This window comes from Myiozetetes cayanensis, unplaced genomic scaffold, assembly GCF_022539395.1.
Source record: "Myiozetetes cayanensis isolate MyiCay16 unplaced genomic scaffold, myiCay2020 scf2-11, whole genome shotgun sequence".
Taxonomy (NCBI): Eukaryota; Metazoa; Chordata; class Aves; order Passeriformes; family Tyrannidae; genus Myiozetetes; species Myiozetetes cayanensis.
In genome coordinates, this window is record NW_026087411.1 from 91,477,856 (window position 1) to 91,498,916 (window position 21,061).

Genomic DNA, 21,061 nt, shown 5'->3' on the forward strand with positions numbered 1-21,061 from the left:
CCTGAATTTTTAACTCTAAGTTGGTGTTTGAACTAGATGATTTATGGAAGTCTTGGACGCAGCAGTTTGAGAGCCTCCAACAAAGGCACTGGATATCACCACTGGTCCAGTCAGGGTTTGAAAAGCAGTAACTTTTCCATGTGTGGCTTCTGTTTTTACATGGTAGGCAGTGCATTGCACTTGCGCACTGGTTTGTCTTTCACACTTACCAGAACATCACAAAGCATCCCCTGCCAAATATGTGTTAGGAAATAGAGTGTATCAGTAAGTATTTAAGGGCTGCAAGGTCCAGGAGGCTGTTAGATTGCTGTACTGGGTAGCATTTTAGAAGTCTTTGTGGGAGCTTTGACAGCAGGTGTGCATGGAGATGAGAAAGTTTGAGATGAGGGTGTTCCACGTTTGGCTGCTTTCAGATCATCTCTTTTAGGGAAACAATATTCTCTAGTGCTGAGATGCAACACTGCTGTCATTAGTAGCTTGCTGGATCGAGTGTGGGTTGCATACTGGGGTAGGGACAGGGACAAGGAGGCAAAGGTCTAAGGGAAAGGTACATTGCTGGGCAGGAGCAGAAGAAAATATGGCAGCAAAGCTGCCAAAGGAATCAAGTATCAGGGGAAATCCCTGTCCTGTGCCCAGTGAGGCATCGTGCTAGTCTTTAATAGCTCCAACAATGGGTGTGAATGGATGTCTTGGAGGGAAAGAAATTTCAAGGCTGATTTCAAGGAATTTGGATTCTTTACTCAAGATAAATTAAGCCTGCATACGTCTTTATCAGTGCTGCTTACTGCATTCACAGTTAGTGATGGTTTTTAAGCTTATGTAAAGTTCAGTGTGACATCTTTTATCCACTTGATGCTTAAAACTGTATGCCACTGTGTTTGTCAGAACAAAACTTTACTGTTTAATTGTTTGTTTTTATTATTTACAAGGTGGAATATATGTTAGTAAAATTTGACCATGAGAATAAGAAAGTTCGCCTGGCACTCTGTGGTGAAGAAGTTCTTCAAACACTGCAAGACAAGGGGGAGAAGGTAAACCCGAAGTGAGTAGTTGTTTCCTGTTTCTTTTTTTTTTTTTTTTTAATCCTCCTGTTATGATACTGTACAGAATTTTGTAAACCTGGCTTAACATTCAAATCTGCTGTTGGTAAAACTGTAAACCACAGATACTGATATTTTCAGATAAATCTGGGGTTCAGGAAGTGAAAGATTTTGAGGACACTTGCAGGCAGTCCATGTGCTTTTTGTGTTATGCTTTGAAAAAAAGGAGAATGTAATGGTGAGCCCACAGAAGTTTTAGTTTGGTGTTTTTTGGTCTTGTTCTGCTTTTGTGTTTGTGTGTACACAGTAATCCCTGTCCCATAAAGCATATGTGTGCGTGCACTTGTTCCTGTATCTCTGACTACAGGAGCAAGTGAGGGTTGTATGGGGAAGCCTGTTGTCTGTAGGAGCACTCTCCTGTTTTTGGAAGAATTAGGAATGTAGATGTAAGGTTAGCAGGAGAGTTCTTCCCTATCCTCCCCTGTGGAGTTTTGAGGAATAATTAAAATATGTCCGTATTTCAACTATCCAGAGAACTGTGAATTAGCTTGTAACTGGTGGCAGCAGAGAAATGAGACCAGAGACAGCAAAGTGTTTTGGCTGAAGAGAGCCAAAAGCAGGTCACAGGTTACAGGAGGGTAGAGATGAAAGGCTTTTGTCCCCTGGACCTATCAGCTTCTCTCTATCTACCTTAACCTCCTCTTCCACTAAGGCTTCCCTGCTGTCTTTCTTGGTAGAGGGACTAGTGAAAGCCTACCAGAAGGAACCCCTTTGCTTTTAGCATCAAAAGTGCTCCTATCAGGAGACCAGTAAGAAGTGGCTCTGCCTCTGGTAGGGTGTGCTCCACAGAGTAGGCTTGGCTTCACAAGGGCATGGGAAGGTACTTCTCTTTAGGGGTGATTAGGTGCACTTAAACTACATTTTTATTTCTTAACCTGATAAATTTGTGAAACAGGACAGGCAGTAAAAATAAGAAATGGAACATAACTTTTGTCTATCCTTGCACTGTGAAAGCAGTAGGGTGTTCTGTACTTTCCAGTTTTAGTGAAAACCCCAAGAAACAAAGCTTGAGACAGATCCTAAAGGTGATTGCAATTTGACATAGGCAAATCCTGCTTACTGCACTATACAGCAACACTATTACTAACAAACTGTGCCGTATCTTCTTTGTACTGCCTCCTGGCGGTGAGGTACATTGGAAGGTACATTGTGTTACTCTATCAAATAATCAAATTTAAGACGTTTTCCTTACAAGTGGTGGTGATTCCTGAAATTCTCACAAATAATTCGTGTTTTTAAAAGTTACTGAAATATTTATATGAGGCTATTATTTTATTATAGTCACCCAACACTCTGGAGACCAGAATATGGAAGTTACATGATTGAGGGGACACCTGGGCAGCCATATGGGGGAACCATGTCTGAATTCAACACTGTGCAAGACAACATGAGGAAAAGACGTCAAGAGGCTGCTTCGGTCCTAAAAGAAAATGAGGCTGTTTGCACTGTGACATCATTTCCAAGGTGAGATGGTTACTGAAGTGTAATATCATGTTTCCTATTCTCCTTATACAGTTTTTCTCCTTACTGCATACAGCTAACTGTACAATGAAATAGAGAAAAACATGATTCAGTTGAAGTACTTTGACTTGATGTTCCAGTCATGTTTCCTAAAATTTTCATTGTGACGAGACAAACAAATAAACATCTTTTATATTTTTTGGCTTGCTTCTAACCTGTGATGATTTTGTATTAGGAGAGAATACCTGAATATTCATAACAGAAAGTTTTGTATATAGAGTAGTCTGCCATCTTGAGTTGATACAGCAAACTCGTATATATAAATGTTTCTCTTTACCTATTAATCTTTAATCTTTATAAATAGCAGTTTTGCAAAACATGGCTAACCTTATCTATTTTTTGAGACTATTTTTTCACTGAAGTGCATGTAAGCTTCTGGTAGTTTGGAACACACAGACTTAAGACTTCTGTAATACAATATTGTACTTACTGAATCTAGAAAGGAGAACATCTCTCCTGGGTGGATAACATCCTTACAAAAAAGGGTAGAATTTCTCCTTTTTATTGTCATTAAGAGATTCTTGAAGAAATTAAATTCAAGATGTACTTCATTACCTAGGAGAAACTGTACTTTATGCATTCCTTTCAAACATAATTCTAGGCAGGGATTTATCATGTTCTTTCTAACTAGCCTGATTAGTGAAGTGAATGAAGATAGCTATGCTTATAATAGTAAAAACATTGCTCTGCAGTAGAAGAGAAGCAGCTGACCTTACTGACTAGTTTCTTGGGTAATACAGAATGCAGTGGCTCTAAATTCTTGCTGAGAGCAGGAACAGTACAAAATATGACTTAGCAGTGAAGTTCAGGTGCCAAAAGACCTGCATTAAGTCCCATGAATACTGTTTTCTCTTTATCGGAGCTGTACTATGTGTAATAAGAGCTTATTTAAAGTCCAGTGGTTAACTAGTGTATTACAGATTTGTGGGGGATTTTTTCCCTGAAACCTTATAAATATGTCATTAAATAAATTTTATATACAAACATTTTTTACCCAGTCTTGCAGGGAATAAAGGGAGAGTTCTTCATTGCTTTGTAGATACAGATAGATCACTGTAGGAGCAATATATTGGACTTCAGTAAAAGCCAATAAATAATAAAATGTAGTTTGTTTATTACTTATGCATTTTCCCAAACATAGTTTCATAGCTCAGAGTTGCTCTCCCTGGGCTAGCCTAATTTAGTTTACTTTTTGCACCTTTCACTATTTTGCAATTCAAGGCCTGTTGACTGGAGTCTTACTAATGTATTTCTGAGGTCTCATGAGTTTGGAGTTTTATGCCACATTCTATCTACAACAACATGTACATATACCTTTGTGCATGTACATGTGCGTATAATAAAAAAACCTGTGTATTTGAAAAGACAAAAAAACTTGTCAGAGTGCTGACAGAAGAAAGTTAAAGAAGTAAGTTTATTCAAATTAAAATAACTCAGTTAAAAATGAACAACCTGAAAATGCTTAAATATTAAAAATTTTCTAGCTCAGATGCTAGGTAAATGTCTCTAGTTCATAAATTCATGACTCCCTGCTTCTGGACCAGAAAGTTGTTTTCTGTCTTGAGGACCAGAGGGATGCAGTTTACAACGTAGCACTTTCATAGGTGATGAAACTGGGCTTACAAGTTGTAGGACAACTTGTATACGTAAACCAGGAAAAAGAAAACAATAGTGAAATACATGCTGAGCATAAATAATATTATCAGAAATGTGTTTCTTGCTATTTTGTGTTCTTTGTTTGTAGCTTCATCAGCTAAATTTTTTATCCAACTAAATACTAGAGCCTCTCAAGATAACACAATCTTTGCCCTTTTTACTGGGCAGCATGGAGAAATTAATCTTCTGCTTCTTTACCTCCACCTTGCCAAGTGTTCCTTTGTCTAAGCTGTACTGAAAGCTTATTTTTGTTTCAGGTGACTCTGAAACTTAAATGGAGTTTCCCAAAGGAGAGGGTTGTATTCTGATTAGCTTGCATATCTCTCAATATTTTACACCTAATAGCTGCATTTTTTCTTTGGTTATTACATTCCTCTCATAGGAATTTTCTGAGTTCTGAAATTACAAGCTCCTATGAGACTCAGGATGTATCACTTGAAACTACCTCTGATTCTTAAAGAGTTGATTAGGTGTATATTTTAACAGGGGTAGATTGTTCGGAGCAGAGCTGGATAAATGACGTCGGCAGTCAGCATTAACCTGTATCCTCTAGAGAAACTCTTTAAGGCACAGAATGCAGTTGCATGTCAGTGTTAATGATGAGTGCTGACACGCTCTAACGTGTGTGTATACTCTACATAATTCTGTGAAGTCTCCTGCTTCAGCCATTGAAAATGTCCATAATGGTAGACTAGTGGTTTAAAAAAAAAAAAAAAAAAAAAGGCTGTCTTAACCACCACGAAAGCTGATTGTTGGCTGGTTGTCTACTAGGATCCTAATCTCTGATCATCTGACCATGTTAAAATCACAGTCTGTTTTCATTACAGCTTGGATCTCATTGTTGTGTTACACAGGTTAGGGTGTCCTGGGTTTACAGTGCCAGAATATAAGCCAACACCAGTAGAAGGAGGAGCTTCAAAATCCCTCTTTTTTCCAGATGAAGCCATCAATAAACATCCTAGATTTAGGTAAGAGTATCTGGGGACTCTGATTGAGAAGCTGAATGTCTTTTCTTTGCCTAAATATCTTAGACACAGCTTGCAAATCCTTTACATTACTGGAATAGAGAGCGTTGTGGCTAGTTGCTGCAGATATCATAAGGACTTGGACAGAAATGGTTGTGATGACATGTTTTTTCTTTTCAAAGTGACTTTAAGAAAGTAAACTGTTAAGTTCAAGTATACAATAGTTCATGCTATTATGGGGCAAAAGATTTTGATCTATTGCCAAATTGTTTCTGTTTTGAAATCCTATGGCTAAATGCTTCCATCGTGGTTAATCCAGCTCTCACTTGGGTATGTCACAGCGACATCTCAGTGTACACAGTAACTTGCCCTGGTTACTCTGAAATCGATCATGTTGTACTTCTATAGACTGAGAGGGGTTTTCACTGTAAGGTGAAACTTCGGAGAATGAAAATCATTCTATTTAACAACTAAGCACACCATTTAACTTGCCCTTTTATTCTTCAGGTCTGTAGCCTTTTACTTCATTTTATCAGCTCAGTACTGTGACGTCTATCAAAATAAGACTGACTTCACAGGATAAAAAAATCAGTGTTGTCTACCTTAAACGAGGAAAAGAACCATCCTGAAGGAAAATTCTCAAAATAAATAGAAAGTTGACATTCTGAATTTGCTGACATTCAGAATTGTTGACAAATTCGCTGCAAAAATATTTACATAAAGAGAAAACTTCAGATAATTCAACAAACTTTTTTTTATTGTAGTACACTGACCAGAAACATTCGACACCGAAGAGGAGAGAAGGTTGTGATAAATGTACCAAGTGAGTAAATGCAATCTTTCTTTTTGCTTTTTCAGAATAATTGTTCAGTCTCATGCTCTGAATTATTGAGTTACCTGTATTTTCCACACAGTATTTAAAGATAAGAACACGCCATCACCATTTATTGAAACATTTCCTAATGATGATGGAGAAGCAGCAAAGGCAGCTAAGCCAGACTATATATACATGGATGCTATGGGTTTTGGAATGGGAAACTGTTGTCTCCAGGTAAAGTGCATCTGCTTTCAAGATGTTACTCCATATTTTTTCCCCTAAATGCTTCCCTTTTTAAGACTTGCCTTATGTCTACTTTCTCTTTCTTAATTCAACTGATGTGTTTTCCATCCATGTGGCAAAAGGGGAGATGGAAGAACAAATGTAATGTTATGTCTGATAATCTAGTTTTAAAATCTGGGTATATTGGGTTTGTCTGGCCAGGTTTTGGTCACAGAGGGGCTGAAGGGATGGCTGTTGTGAGAAGTGGCTGGAAGCTTCACCCGGGTCCAAGAGAGCCAGCTGGGTCCAAGGCAGACACAGCACTAACCAAGGCCGAGCCCATCAGTAACAGGGTAGCACCTCTGGGATAATACATTAGAAGGAGGCCTGTGGAAAGCCTGCAGTGGAACAGGTTCCTAGCAGGAGCTGTCACCCCATGCAGCACCCATGCTGGAGCAGTCAGTTCCTGAAGGACTGCACCCTATGGAGCAGTTCAAGAAGGGTAGGCCATGGGAAGGGCTGTCATGGTTTAAACCCACCCAGCAAATGAATACGATATAGTTGCTCCCTCATACACATGTACACCCCCACCCCTGGTTGTGTGAGGAGAGTCAGAAAAAGGTGAAACTCAGGGGTTGGGATAAGAACAGCTTAATAATTGAAATAAACTAGAATATAGTTGTAATAGTAATGAAAATGAGAGGGGGGGGAGTAAAACTCAAGAGAAAAGTGATGCTCAGTGGTACAGTTGCTCACAACCTGCTGCCAAATGCTCAGCCACTCCCTGAGCAGCAATTGGCCCCTCCCAACTAACTCCCCCCAGTTTATGTACTAAGCATGATGTCATATGATATGGGATATCCCTGTGGCCAGTTGGGGTCCTGGCTGTGCTCCCTCCTGGCTTTCTTTGCACCTGCTCACTGACAAGAGCATGGGAAACTGAGAAGTCCTTGATTTAGAGTAAGCCTGCTCAGCAACAACTAAAACATCATTGTGTTATCAGCATTATTCTCATACAATCCAAAACAAAGCACTGTACCAGCCATTAAGAACAAAATTACCTGTCCCAGCTGAAGCCAGGACAAGGACTCCTGTTGGAGCAGTTTATGGAGGACTGTCTCATGGGAAGCACCCCATAATGGAGCAGGGGAAAAGTGTGAGAAGTCCTCCACCTGAGGAGGGAGCAGCAGAGACAACATGTGATGAACTGACCCCCGCTCCCATTCCCTGTCCCCCTGCACTGCTGAGACAGGAGAAGGTAGAGAATTTGGGAGTGAAGCTGAGCCTGGGAAGAAGGGAGGGGTGGGTGTTTTAGTTTTTATTTCTCATTATGCTACTCTGATTTGACTAGTAATTCATTTAATTTCCCCAAGCTAAGCCTGTTTTGCCTGTGATAGTAACTGGTGAATCTCACCTCTCTGAGTTGGGTCAGAGTGTTGATCTGCTGGAGGGTAGGAAGGCCTGCAGAGGGACCTGGACAGGCTGGATGGATGGGCTGAGACAATGGCATGAGGTTCAACATAACCAAGTATCGGGTCCTGAACTGTGGCCACAAAAACCCCAGGCAGCTACAGGCTGGGGCCAGAGTCTGGAAAGCTGCCCAACAGAAAGGGACTTTGGTGTGCTGGCTGACAGCAGCTGAACATGAGCCAGCAGTGTGCCCAGGTGGCCAAGAAGGCCAATGACATCCTGGCCTGTATCAGGAATAGTGTCACCATCAGGACCAGGACAGTGATTCTTCCCATGTACTCAGCACTGGTGAGGCCACATCTCAAGTACTTTGTTCAGTTCTGGGCCCCTCAATTCAGTAAGGACACTGAGGTCTTGGAGCGTGTCCAGAGAAGGGCAGTGAAGCTGGTGAAGGGTCTGGAGCACATGTTCTATGAGGAGAGGCTGAGGGATGTTTATCCTGGAGAAGAGGAGGCTCAGGGGAGGCCTTAACGCTCTCTACAACTACCTGAGAGGAGGTTGTAGCCAGGTGGGGGTCAGCCTCTTCTCCCAGGCAAGTAGTGACAGGACAAGTCTTACACTTCGCCCAGGGGAAGTTTTGGGAAAAACTTCTTTACAGGTGAGGTGATTAGACACTGGAATGGGCTGCCCAGCAAGGTGGTGGAATCATTGTCCCTGGAAGTGTTTAAGGAAAGACTAGACATGGCAGTCATGGTCTAGTTGACTTGGTGGCGCTCAGTCATGGGCTGGACTCAATGATCTCAAGTATTTTCCAAGCTAGTTGATTCTGTGATCTCTCCTTGTCCTTATATCTATCCATGAGCCTTTTATGTTTTTTCTTCCCTGTCCAGCTGAGGAGGCAGAGTGGCTTTGATGGGCACCTGGCATCCAGCCAGGGTCAATCCAACACATCTGGTTTATTTGTTTGCGTTATGTTTATGTCTTGCTGATATTCAGATGTGGTTGGGTGACTTGCTGGAAGGGTTTCTTAAACTGGTCAAACCACATTTGATCAAGCACCTGCTCCTAGAACTCCAGCACTTTCCAAGTGTCAAAGATCATCTTCCATTCTGGTCATCTTTCAGGCGTGACCACAGGACACTGTGAAGATGGAAACTGAGCTGTCTTGTAGGAATGTGAGGGGGTTTTTGGTTATTCATTTTGGGTATTTTTCCTCTTCCATATTCTTAGAACAGCAAAGGAGGGAGTGGGAAGAGGTCATAGGAATATTTTTAAAAATAAGTAGCTTTCTGCTTTTGTATGATTTTATTTTATTTACAAACATCATGAACTCCTGTATAAAGTTTCTCATTCTTGAATATTTTATCTATCTGATAAGGAGTTGTCTTCTCACTGCTTGTACCATGAACCTATCAAATCCACTTGGATAGCTGTCTTCTGTTACTGTGTGCTAGGAGACATTCTTGGTCTGTTTTCTTATTGGCCTGAGTTACTCCTGTCTTACAGTATCTTCCCTTTAAATCCAGATGCTGAATATTGGGAGCACTTTAATCTTTCCAATTTGTGTTTGTTTTAAATGTTTCTCTGTCATAGTAGTCTCATGCTGGGGGCTGGCTGATGCCTTAAGTAGTTGCAGTATATTTGCCTATTGACAAAATGTATCACCACCACCATCTTGGAAACAGAGCTAGGAAGAGGCTAGTGTTAAGTCTATATGGGATTAGAGGAAATTCTCCTGGCTCCTCTTCTTTCATAGCAGTGGCAGAAATAATCCCATAAAAAGCACTTCTGTTTAAGATTGAAAAACTACAAAAGCTGAATAAATAGAAGTTACTGACAGCTGCTAAGTATGGTTTCTTGTCAGTAAGAGCAAGTTAGGGAAGTAAGTGTACAGAATACTGTGTGGTTTTACAAGGTATTAAGTTTGGTGTGGCATATTTTGTACCATCTCTCTCTTATTTCAGACCAAAAAAAGAAATCCAGCTTTATCGTTCAGTCATTGTATGAACTTCAAAAAAAATTAGCAAATTCCTGTTTAAGGAATACTATTTAACTAGTCCCCATTCTTGAAATAATTGGCCAAATTCAAATTTGGTAGTCCTGTTATTATCAAAGGGAGGATGAAAACAAGGCTGGCAGCTGCTTCTGGATCAACTGATAATTCCTGATAACTGACTAGAAGAAAACATGTTTTCCCCACCTATTTTTTATTAGGTAGTTTGCAGTATGCGTACTTCCGCTTGTGTTTTGGGGGTGGTTTTGTTGGTTTGTTTTTTGGTTTGTCCCTTTTTTTCTTACTGTGCACCAAGCTACAACTTTGATGTATTTCCGGGGTTAAAAATAATGTCCTGCTGAGCTCAGCTGGGACAGCCTGCCCTGGCAGTGGGGTGAGAGGTGCTGCCCCTGCAGTGCCTATAGCCCTCCTCTGGAGAAGACAACCGTACCATTTTTCTCTGTAATGGGATGTTTGTCTAGAAACCATGTTGAATCTCATATTTATTGTGGTTTGGATCAAACATAAAAGGGAAGGGGAGGCAAATATCAGTGTCTGGGGAGAGAGTATAGGTGTCAACCCACCTCCACTGCAAGGCTAGCTCCCTAATGCTGAATGTCCCAAGTCAGTGATCAGAAATCGTACTTAGCTGCTTCTCTGCAAGAGAATTAAATATCTTGTCCTTTTAAAGTGTGGGGTTTTGTTTGCTTGGGATTTTTTCTCATAGCCACTTGAAGGATCGACGCAGAAGAAATACATTTTCTACAACACAACCATTTTTTAACTTAGGATGTTTTAGTGAATGTTGGCTGCAGATTTAAAAAGACAAAACAAATAGAAACAAATCCCATATTCCTCCTACACCACCGTTGCCAACACCCCACCACCCCCCCAAAAAACCCACCACTGAGGCACCAGTGAACTCGGGTTTTAGAGGGATTTGCTGTGTTGTTTTTGTTAAGTCTTAACTTGAAGTTGTATTGGTTTTCAGTGGCAGGCTGAGAAGAACATTTATGTTTTGTGGAACTTTTTAATTATTATCTGTGGAATAGGAAAGTCTGTGTTCAGGTGGCATTCTTCAGGACAAGCAGGGATGGTGATCTAGAGCTGAAGTGAAGTATAATGTTATGGTAGTGGTACAGGGGTACACTCCCAACTGAGTTATCATCTGATATGTGAATGTGTAAACTGCTAAGATGAAGAGACTTTTGAGGTGATTGATCACTCTACATTTTTAAAATGCATAAAGTGTTGGTTTGAGAGCTCTAGAGGGTAGGGTCTGCTACTAGAAATATGTCTTGTGTTTGATGCTGCTCTCAGCAAATTTCACAAAAAGGTTACAAAGCAGTTATGTTTTCCAGTGGCCTATATGTGGTAGGACTTCCCCAGTACTAATGGCTTCTGCAAGTAACATTTCTTTTCCATCTTTTGTTGTGTTCTGACCACTAATACATGCAAAGCTGGACTTTTTTTTAAGTTACAGTAGACACACAGATATTTATTTTTTCGCAGTTTTGCAGGATCAAAGGTGTCTTGAAATGTTCTTTAAAACAGGATTAGCGTCACATAAAACAAATGTTAGATCTACAGTAAAGCCTGGCTGTTGTTATAAGTAAGTAGGTTCCTGGCTTATTTCCTGAAGGTGCATTACTAACCCATGTGCATTGTAGATGTTAACTTAGTTTTCTTTGATTCTGGCAACTGTTTGTATATTTAGCCTCACCATGGAAGCATTATGGTCTGAAATCTTTTAATGAACATGGAAACAGCATGGAAAAAAGCTTGTATAAATGCTATTGATAGGTGGGGCAAAAATGTGTCCAAGATGTAGGAGAGGGATCCACACAAAATACCCACCCAAAACCAACCAACCAAACGAAAAAGCCTATAATTTTTGGTATTTAAATCATTTCATTATATAATTGATTTTTAAATTTAGGAAGACTGTGTTTGTGGTATGATTATAGAAATGGTGATAGCAACTGTACTTCTTCCAACAGGTAACATTCCAGGCTTGCAGCATTTCTGAAGCAAGGTATCTCTATGATCAGCTAGCCACAATTTGTCCCATTGTGGTAAGTAATGGACATGTGTCAGATGAACTCTTCCTTAGTGGCAGAAGCCACTACATGTAAAAAAAATAAAATTTAAATTACAAGCTCACAAATTTGGTACTCTGGGAGAAGTGTCAGACTATTTCTAGGTTGTCACATGAATTGTGTTATCTATTTAATGTGCAAATGACACCACAGAACAGATCATACCTGTTCTTTCCTGGTCCTTGTATCTGTTTCTTCTCCTCTGCCCTCACTCCCACATGCACGAGACTCCTGTTGAGTAATTCTAAAAATACCTTTGAGGCAGTTTTTCTTGGAAACAAGGCAAGCTCACTCCTGAAAACAATTTTTAATTTTTCAACTCTGCTCTGGTGTTACAGAGGATTTCAGCTTAAGTTGTTTAAAGCTGTCCCTTTTGTAAGCATGTGGTCATAAACAGATGTTTATAGCAGGTGTTACAGAAATAAAGTATCTCTCTGGTCTGGATGGTGAGAAGATCCTGCCCTGAGTGAGGTATGTTCCAGCTGTGTTGCTAAGGTGCTTGGCCAAACAAAACTAAACAAAATAAAATGCCTGCCAGGTGAACTTGTGAAGTTTCAAAGTGTGCAAACAGAATACTTGCTGATTTGTCACAAAATTGCTTCTGTCTGTATCATTTTTGTGTTCCTTAAATGCTGATCTGTAGAGGTAAATACATTTGGAGAGTGTCAAGTGCCACTTCAGTAACGCAGCCCTCCATCTAAGCATTTTCTGGAGGTAGCAGTTGAGAGATTTTTGGTTATACAGGCTTTGGCTGTACATTACACTGAAGTATACTTGAGTTACTTCTGGACCAGCATGTTTCCCTTTCTAGTGGGGCTGTATTTTGCTTTTGGTTCCTTGGCCTGTCCTTTGTTTTCATATGAGACTGTTTTATTTTAGATGGCATTGAGTGCTGCATCTCCATTCTACAGAGGCTACGTGTCTGATATTGACTGTCGCTGGGGAGTAATCTCTGCATCTGTAGATGATCGAACACGAGAAGAGAGAGGGCTAGAGGTGAGCAATGTTAGGAAGTAGATGTCTGGGTATTTTCAGGCAAAAACTAAATCTCCTTTAGCATCAAATTCTGCTTGTGCTCATCAGAATCCTTAGAGAGGGAATGTGACGGGGTTTTTTGTAAATATAGGAGAGATGGTGTAAACACCTTGGTTGTACAGTTTGTCTTAGCAAATATATATTTTAATTAGGTATGGAATCTCAGTCCTCCACAGCTTGCTGAAAAGGGCCCCCTGTGATGAAACTTCTCAGTTTGTGCTTGAGCCCAAAAGGCAAAAATTGTTCTGGATTAAATAGCAGGTGCTGCCAAGTAATATAAACTAGAACTGTGTGAAGAGAGACAGATGTCAGAACTTGAACCTACAGAGTTTCTCTAAGCAGGAATTTGCATTCAAGGTGCTTACAAAATTGCGTAAAATAAATAGTTTTAAAAATCTACTTGAAATAATTATTGAACTACCCATTTTAAAAGGGTCTCTAACAATGTGCACATAATGAAACTGTGTTGGTATGTGTTGCAATAGTCGTAATAATGCTTTCCAGGTACTTGGGGTAATGGTATATTACATCAGGAAGAGGTTTCCACTGCTAGTGGATGTCTTCTAGTCAATGTGTGATGATTGGGTTCTTGCTCAGATACATACGTCCACAAACAAAATAGTCGTAATTCCAGGACTGCTTTCTATTTAAGACTTGTGCTTTTTAAATAATTTTAATTGAGGCTATAGGGCTTTTTTAAACAGGATAATAATTCTCACGTAAGTGTCATTAGTGAGCAAAACTTAGGTAACATTGTTAACAAGCTGTTAAAATATTGTATTCTTAAATTATATAGCCACTGAAGAACAACCATTATAGAATCAGTAAATCCAGATATGATTCCATAGACAGTTATCTATCTGAATGTGGTGAGAAATACAATGACATTGATTTGACAATAGACAAAGATATCTACGAGCACCTAATAAAGGAAGGTAAGTGCTTGCTTCATTATGAGCAGGTTAAGAATTATGTTTGCAGTGTGTGGGGATATTTTGGTTTTGTTCTTGTTTGTTACAATCGTTGTGCAGCCCTCAGAGTGACTCCTACTCAGGAAGTATCTGTGTAGCGTGGTCTTGAGAGTTTTCTAAAATGGATTCATTTGTAACAGAAACTGTCCCTAATGGATCAACTGAGTTTCTCAAGCTGGAATTAATATTTTATCTTTATGGAGAGAGCAGAACTGCTTTAGGAAACATGTCACAGAGTGCATCAGAAAACAGGAAGAAACAGGCAGCCACACCAATATTCAGCTGCCATTTCCAAACAAGAACTTGTGTTGTTTTTTTTTTCTCTTTAATCATTTCCTTCCTTCCTGAAGTCATCATTTAAACTTGAACAGGATGTGGTGGGTTTAAGGTAGCATTGCAGAGTTGGATGTTTTCAGTCTTGTAAAAAAATTAATTACTTAGAGCCTGTTTTGATATGTGTGAATTGTTTGAATTTTCATTTTGTAGGTATTGACCACCTTTTGGCACAACATATTGCACATTTGTTCATTCGAGACCCATTGACTTTGTTTGAGGAGAGAATACATCTAGATGATGCAAATGAATCCGACCACTTTGAGGTCTGATTTGGAGGAATTTAGTAAATATTTTCATGTATATAATTGTTTATTCTTTATAGTACTGCTTAACTGGAGGATGGCTGTAGTCACTAGGAATTTTTTCATTGCAGTTTCACTTCAATTAGTTCTTTAGCACAACTTTGCAGTTATAAGCATATTATTTCTTTGTTTTATCTTTTATTTAGAAGGTGATAGCTTATACTTTAAACCAAATAAAATATGAACAGCCAAATTATAGCTATGTATATGTGCTAAGGGGAACTGTCTGTTTTTATGACTTCCTAAAAATTGGTTTGCATTTTAGTTATGTAGAAATGTCTCTCTTTTACAGTTTTGTGAGATAATAGCTATGGTGATATTAGGTATTTTTAGTTTGGGATGTGTCAAGCCCTCATAAAAAAAAAAGTCAGCTATATACCAGTACCCTAGTATCTTGTACATAATACTCAAGCAAAATAGCATGAGAAAGTATAAGGTAGGTATTTACTCCTAGAATGGGTACTTGTGGTGAGGCTTTTATGAAGTCATGCCACTTACTTTAGAAGCACTTCTCTAAGTTGATTAGCTGTTCCAAGGAAAATATTAGGACTCCAGTTATCTGCTTATTTTAATCTGGTTATATTATGGAATGATGTGTATCTTGATTGTGACAGATTATTTCACGTGTTTTGCAGAATATTCAGTCTACAAACTGGCAGACAATGAGGTTTAAGCCACCACCTCCCAATTCAGATATTGGATGGAGAGTGGAATTCAGACCTATGGAGGTAAGAAAGATGTCAGTATGCACAGGCGCACATTTCCTTTTAAGTGGAAAAGTACCAGGCATTATGCCATCCAGTATCAGACTCTTATTACTTGTGCTGTGTTTTCTCCCCTCTGAATTGCTAGATGCAAGTGAAGTGGACAGCAGTGTTTAATCAGACGTGAACTGTGGGAATGTAACTGACAGGTGAATCCACTGCAGCACAGCAACGCATGCTAATGGATTTGGGGTGATGGGGAAAAGAATTAGGCTTGTATTAAAGCAGCAGTAAACAAAGCCCCATTTAGCTTCTAGAGACTGTATTTTTCCAGTACATTTCCTGGTATTGAACAATTCTACTGTCATGGTTTTGTTTCTCACAAGTGCTTTAATTCTGTAGCTGTCAGTTTCTGAGCTCTCTGAATTTAATCCCTTTAGAGTGGAAATTTAAAAGCTACTATACATCTGTAATTAGACAGAGAGCCTGAAGGTGCAGGTTCTTAGATAGTCTTTCAAAACACAAGTGTGTTTTGGTGTCGGATTGAAGGTTGAGTTTGTTGAAGCCTGTGTGTGCATTGTGCATTTCAAGCCACTGTTGATGATTCCCGTGTGTGCGTCACCATCTCGGTGAGTAGAGTATGTGTGAATACAAGTGAACATTCGAGCCAAAATGTTTTAAACTGTCCTCCATATTTGACTACTTGCACAAATGTGTTTGCAGTAAAGTAATTGACTCTCTAATTCTTTCATGTCTAGGTCCAGTTAACAGACTTTGAAAACTCTGCATATGTTGTGTTTGTGGTATTGCTAACCAGAGTGATTCTGTCATATAAACTGGATTTTCTCATTCCTTTGTCCAAGGTAGGTGTGAAAGATCAGATCCATTAGAAATAATTGCAATGTATTTGTCTGATTTTTATCCCCTGCAAGCTAGGAAATAGTATTTGTGCACTTACAGAACAGTCATTTTATCTTTCAGTCATTTTTCATCTATAGTACTTTGGATTGATTTCAACTCTACAGTATTAAACAAATATTTTACTGCTGTCTCATGGAATTCAACTTACGGACAAATGCTGTAGGAATTTCTGTGGTGCCTAGCAGTGTCTGACTACTGCAGAAATGTCCAGAAATACCATTGTCACAAGCCTGTTTGGAGCCTGGGAAAAGGGCATGTTTGCATCATTTTTCATGGTGGGGGAAATAACCCGTGGAGGACAAAATAAAAACTTTAGGTGCTTATTGTAGCATCACTGTTGCCTGTATCTCATGCTGTTATTCTCTGTTTTGTTTATATCTGGTGGAGGGGGAAAGGAGGAGTCAGCATGCTTAGTGTTACACAGTATTTGAGTGGAAACAAATACTGCTGATTCTGGTCACAGCTGTAACTCGTGTTTAGACAGATCAGCCATGCAAAATGTGCTTTTGCCTTAATCTTGTCCTCACAATTGCTGAACTGTTTTGTGTGAAACTGTCCCTGCATGTCCTCTTTCTGAGGCCCTTGACCAGAAAATGTCTTTTTAGATGTATATTCCTGCAGTGTTATAGGTAACTTTAAAAAGGGTCTCTATACTGGAAAATCCTGCTGGTGCTGGCTACAGCATAGCTATAGTATCCTGTGGCTTTTCATAGTGTCTTCTAATTAAGATGGAGAAAAACACTGAAGTTGTAAATTTATAGTAATGATACCATACATTTGGTATGACTTCCAAAAGGAGATGTCAGGGAATTCAGACTTCATAAATAATGCAGCTATTAATACCAGCTAAAAAATGCAGCTTTTAACTACCAGTTAAAAGTGAAAAAGAGATCAGGTGCTGAAAGAACCTGAAACAGAACTAGGGGACTGGTAGGCTTAAAATTGCTTGAGCTCACCAAGTAATTTGGCAGGTAATGCAACATAGAATTGCACAACCATTGGTAAGCCTGCCTCTTTCAAGTAAAATAATAGGGAGTTATGGGGCTAATCTCACACTAATCTTTGCTGTCTGACTGAATGTGGTTGAATGCTCATCAGCTGGGACTGGAGTTCTTTCAGACTTTCAAAACAGCCTGTTGTGTAAATAAGTTTCATAATATGAATAAAAATAAACATCTGAAAACAAACCTTTGAAAGGTAATATGTAAAGATTTTGCATTGCCCTTAATTAAAGGTCAGACAAAGAATTCAGCAAATCCATATCCTTTCTTCTGAAGACAATGTGGTAAAGCTGATGTCTGAAAGCTGTACGATGTTAATTCCCTGAGAACATACCAACCACATAAGTTGGACAAAATCTTCCGTCCAGAAAGACAGAGTAATGCTTATGTCATTTGCAGAGCACGTGTACTTTGTCATTTGCAGAACTTTAGAGAAGTCTGCGATTTAGAACTTTTTTACTAGCAATCTTAAGTTTAAATATCTAACAGATGTTTGGGAATGAAATAGATACAATTCCCGTACAAAGTTACTTGAATGCTGTTTCTGAAATTTTGTTTAATACAGTGATAACTCTTCTAAAGGCAGCAGTGATTTTGTTAATAAAAGAAGCAAACTATGGCTAGGGAAATAGAAATTTTCTTCTTCTGTAGTCATTTGAATTGTATTTGAATATGCAAAGCAGTTTGCCACATAATCACAAATGTTCCTGTGTTTTCATCCAAACTTAAATTAGCATAGAATGTCCTAACAGGAAACCATTACCTTTTCTGCTGGAGACCCAGTTTCACAAAACATCATCTCTTTGTGGGTTTGTACTGGACACTGAATGAAATCAAACTTATCTCCACAGCTTGACCTGTGTGATGAAATAATAAGAAACATAGTAGATGTTTCAACTTAGGAAACCAAAATCTGAGAGTTTGGGAATATCCTGCTGCTCTAAAATGTCACTCATCTCTGAAATACTTCTTTTGCCAGGTGGATGAAAACATGAAAGTGGCCCAGAAAAGAGATGCTGTCCGACAGGGAATGTTTTACTTCAGGAAAGACATATGCAAAGGTATCACAACAAGCAACCTGACAAACACTGCTGTCAGTGTTAAGTGCATCTGTTCCCTTCTAACCATTTCTTCCTTTCCCTTTGTCACCCATGAAGGAGGAAATGCTGTTGTGGATGGATGTGGCTCTGCACAGAATGGGACAGGCGCCAACACAGAAGAGTACACCTTGATGAGCATTGATACAATTATCAATGGAAAGGTCACAGCCTCTTCTACCTGGAACACACTTTATTCTGCCCTTCCAGAAACCAGACTGAGTGTGTTTTATGCTGATTCTGTTCTCTTACACAGGAAGGAGTCTTTCCTGGTTTGATCCCAATTTTGAATTCCTATCTTGAAAACATGGAAGTGGATGTGGACACAAGGTGCACCATCCTAAACTACCTGAAGCTAATAAAAAAGAGAGCCTCTGGTATGTTTGACATTTTTGAACAATGATTTTCCTGGCATTTTCCTACTTTCAGTTAGGTAAAACTGATGGCAGTGGTGGCTGTCTGGTTTAAGTGTTGAATCATGAAAGCATAGGACTGGAGTGTGTTCTCTGCCTTTAATCTGATCCTGTTTAATTTTGATTATTAATGTTTAGTGATCCATTTTAGAACTTAAATTAGTGTTGCAATGTTTTTGAAGGCAGGTGGTATAAAGGCTCTTTATTTTTCTTAAAATGCAGCAGTATAATGAGTAAAAGATGTAGGCTAACCTTTAATTCAGAACTGGGTGTTTAGCACAGACTTCAGCAGCTTTTTAACTTTTTCTGTGCAAATCCATTGAACACCTGCCTTGCAGTAAATTTAACTAGATAATTTTAGTCTTGTAATTCAAGACTTCCTCCCCCCAATTTTAAACTTAAATATTGCATTCTTGTGCCATGATGTTTCTCAGTTGTGAGCTTTAGATTATTCCAGTTTACTCTCAATCTTAAATCAAATATTTCTGATCTGCAGCCTGTCTAGCTTGTCATGTTCACAAAGAGTGGCCATTTTTCTGATTTCTCTCCTCAAATGGTGAACACAGCACTTGTGAGTTAAACACTGACACACCTTAGCTGCTGTGGCTGTAACCTTGCCCTGATATCATCCGTCTGAGCTTCAGTTACATCCTCCCTTGCAGCACAGCTGGCTATTGCCCTCCTGGTCTCTGTCTAGGTGGTGTGTGACTGCCACCACACCATGAGACCACGGATTTGGTAGGCAGGCAGAAGGTGCTGACCACCACCAAATATTAATGAGAACATACTGAGATAGCAGCATCAAGCAATCCTTGCCCTGGTGTCCTCTCCTGGCTCCCAGCTGCCTGCAGTGTGGGAGCTCTCTCGGCCGACGCTGGTGCAATAGTCACAGTGCTTGATGAGCATTCACAAATGTGATTTCCATGCTCTTTGCCTTGCCCTTCTTGAAGTAGTTATGCTTTTGGTTCCCATAAAGTCGTACAATAAGAAATGCCACAGTTCTATTATATGCACTTAAAAAAGTAGTTCCTGTAGTTTTGAGTATTTAGTTTAAATGCTCTCCCAGTTATTCCATGATATGACTTCTAGTTCCTGTGTTGTAGGAGCATGTTTTTCTACTCAATTCTCATCAACATTCATAACTGTCCAGACTTCTCCAGTACTTCTGGAACGACTTCAGTTGCTTCTGAGCTTGCGATTCCCTTTGTCTTGTCTCTCCTTGCTTGGAAGTTGTCTCACGCCTTCTGTCAGTCTGTGGCACCTTATCCCTGTATGTTCTTGGAGAGCCCCAGGCTGTGCTGCAGGTTTACACAGTGACAAGGATGGGGAGTGCCTGGGCTGCCTGGCCACTAGGTGTCTGTGTTGGTGTGCGCTTGACTGCTCCGGCTCCTCCTGCACACACAGCCTGTACGGCTTTCAGTCCAGGAATGTGTCTTTTTTTTATGCCTCGCTCTGCTCATCTCCTGGCTCCACTGCTTTTCTTGCAGGCCTCCTGCTTCTCGTTGGTATGAGAAAGTTTTCCTGTGAGTTTTTAGTGTCTTCAGTAAAAAACATTTCTCGTGTCTTGTTTTTTTTCTGCCTTCTTCTTCTATAGAAGTGTAAATTCTGGCTTCATTCTTTGAAACATGACTTCCGGTTTTTGAAGGACATTTTTATTTCTAATAACCTTTATTATTCTGCTTTTCTTTCCTGTATTTTTTGCAATTCTTATGATTTGTGTTCATTTACCTCTGTTAAAAACCACTGCTAGCATATTTTTAAACAGTCTTTGATGCTTTTTATTTTTTATTTGTGTGTTCCTCCGTGCTTTCTCTAACTTGGTTCCTCTTGCTTTTTATAATATTCTTAAACTGAAGACTTCTGTGGTAGAAGCCCTTGACTCTTTCCACTTTCATGAGGAAACTGATGTTCCAGTAGCTAGCCATGAAAGTTTTGCTAGGCTCTTCGAGCATCCCATCAGCCTGTCTTAATATCCCGCTGTCAGTTACCTTAAATTTGTAGTAGTTAAGGTTTGCCTGCATATGCTGCATTCAGGAGCAAGATTTAGCAGCCTGGACACTGGTGTCCAGTTGGCCTCCAGCTGCTACTTTGTAGGAATGTCAGTTCTCCTGCAAGTGGTGTGTGCTCTTCAGTGACCCTGTACAGAAGTGCTGAGGAGCCTTAGGCACTTGCTGACCACCTCAAGAACTGTGTAGTGAAGCAGAGGCAGTGTGTATAAACCAGAAGTTGGTATAATTGGGAACCTGCCTATTTTTTGCTAGAGAAGCTGCCAGAGGGAGAAAGAATAGTAAGCAAAGATCAAAAACTAGCAGCCAACCTGGATGGATGAACTACAAAATTATTTTGTAGTATATAGTTGTGTAGAGGTGTCTGTTGGTTCATCTCAGCCAGATTCTTTGTTAAATGAAATGTTTAGGACATTAGATAGATATTATTATATTAGGACATTGTATTATATATAATATACATATATATTTAGGACATTAGATATCTAAACT

General features: G+C 39.5%; 1 protein-coding gene across 1 annotated transcript in view; it reads left to right on the plus strand.

Moving 5' to 3' along the window:
- Window positions 1–21,061, plus strand: part of GCLC (glutamate-cysteine ligase catalytic subunit) — a 36,493-nt gene that overhangs the window by 13,695 nt on the left and 1,737 nt on the right. Inside the window, exons 2-15 of the mRNA XM_050315300.1 lie at window positions 930–1,042; window positions 2,382–2,564; window positions 5,132–5,245; window positions 6,007–6,065; window positions 6,157–6,293; window positions 11,685–11,759; window positions 12,663–12,779; window positions 13,615–13,753; window positions 14,276–14,388; window positions 15,063–15,155; window positions 15,890–15,994; window positions 18,033–18,114; window positions 18,211–18,314; window positions 18,407–18,527. Coding sequence (XP_050171257.1) covers window positions 930–1,042; window positions 2,382–2,564; window positions 5,132–5,245; window positions 6,007–6,065; window positions 6,157–6,293; window positions 11,685–11,759; window positions 12,663–12,779; window positions 13,615–13,753; window positions 14,276–14,388; window positions 15,063–15,155; window positions 15,890–15,994; window positions 18,033–18,114; window positions 18,211–18,314; window positions 18,407–18,527 — 1,555 coding nt within the window. The remainder of the gene's footprint in view (window positions 1–929; window positions 1,043–2,381; window positions 2,565–5,131; window positions 5,246–6,006; window positions 6,066–6,156; window positions 6,294–11,684; window positions 11,760–12,662; window positions 12,780–13,614; window positions 13,754–14,275; window positions 14,389–15,062; window positions 15,156–15,889; window positions 15,995–18,032; window positions 18,115–18,210; window positions 18,315–18,406; window positions 18,528–21,061) is intronic.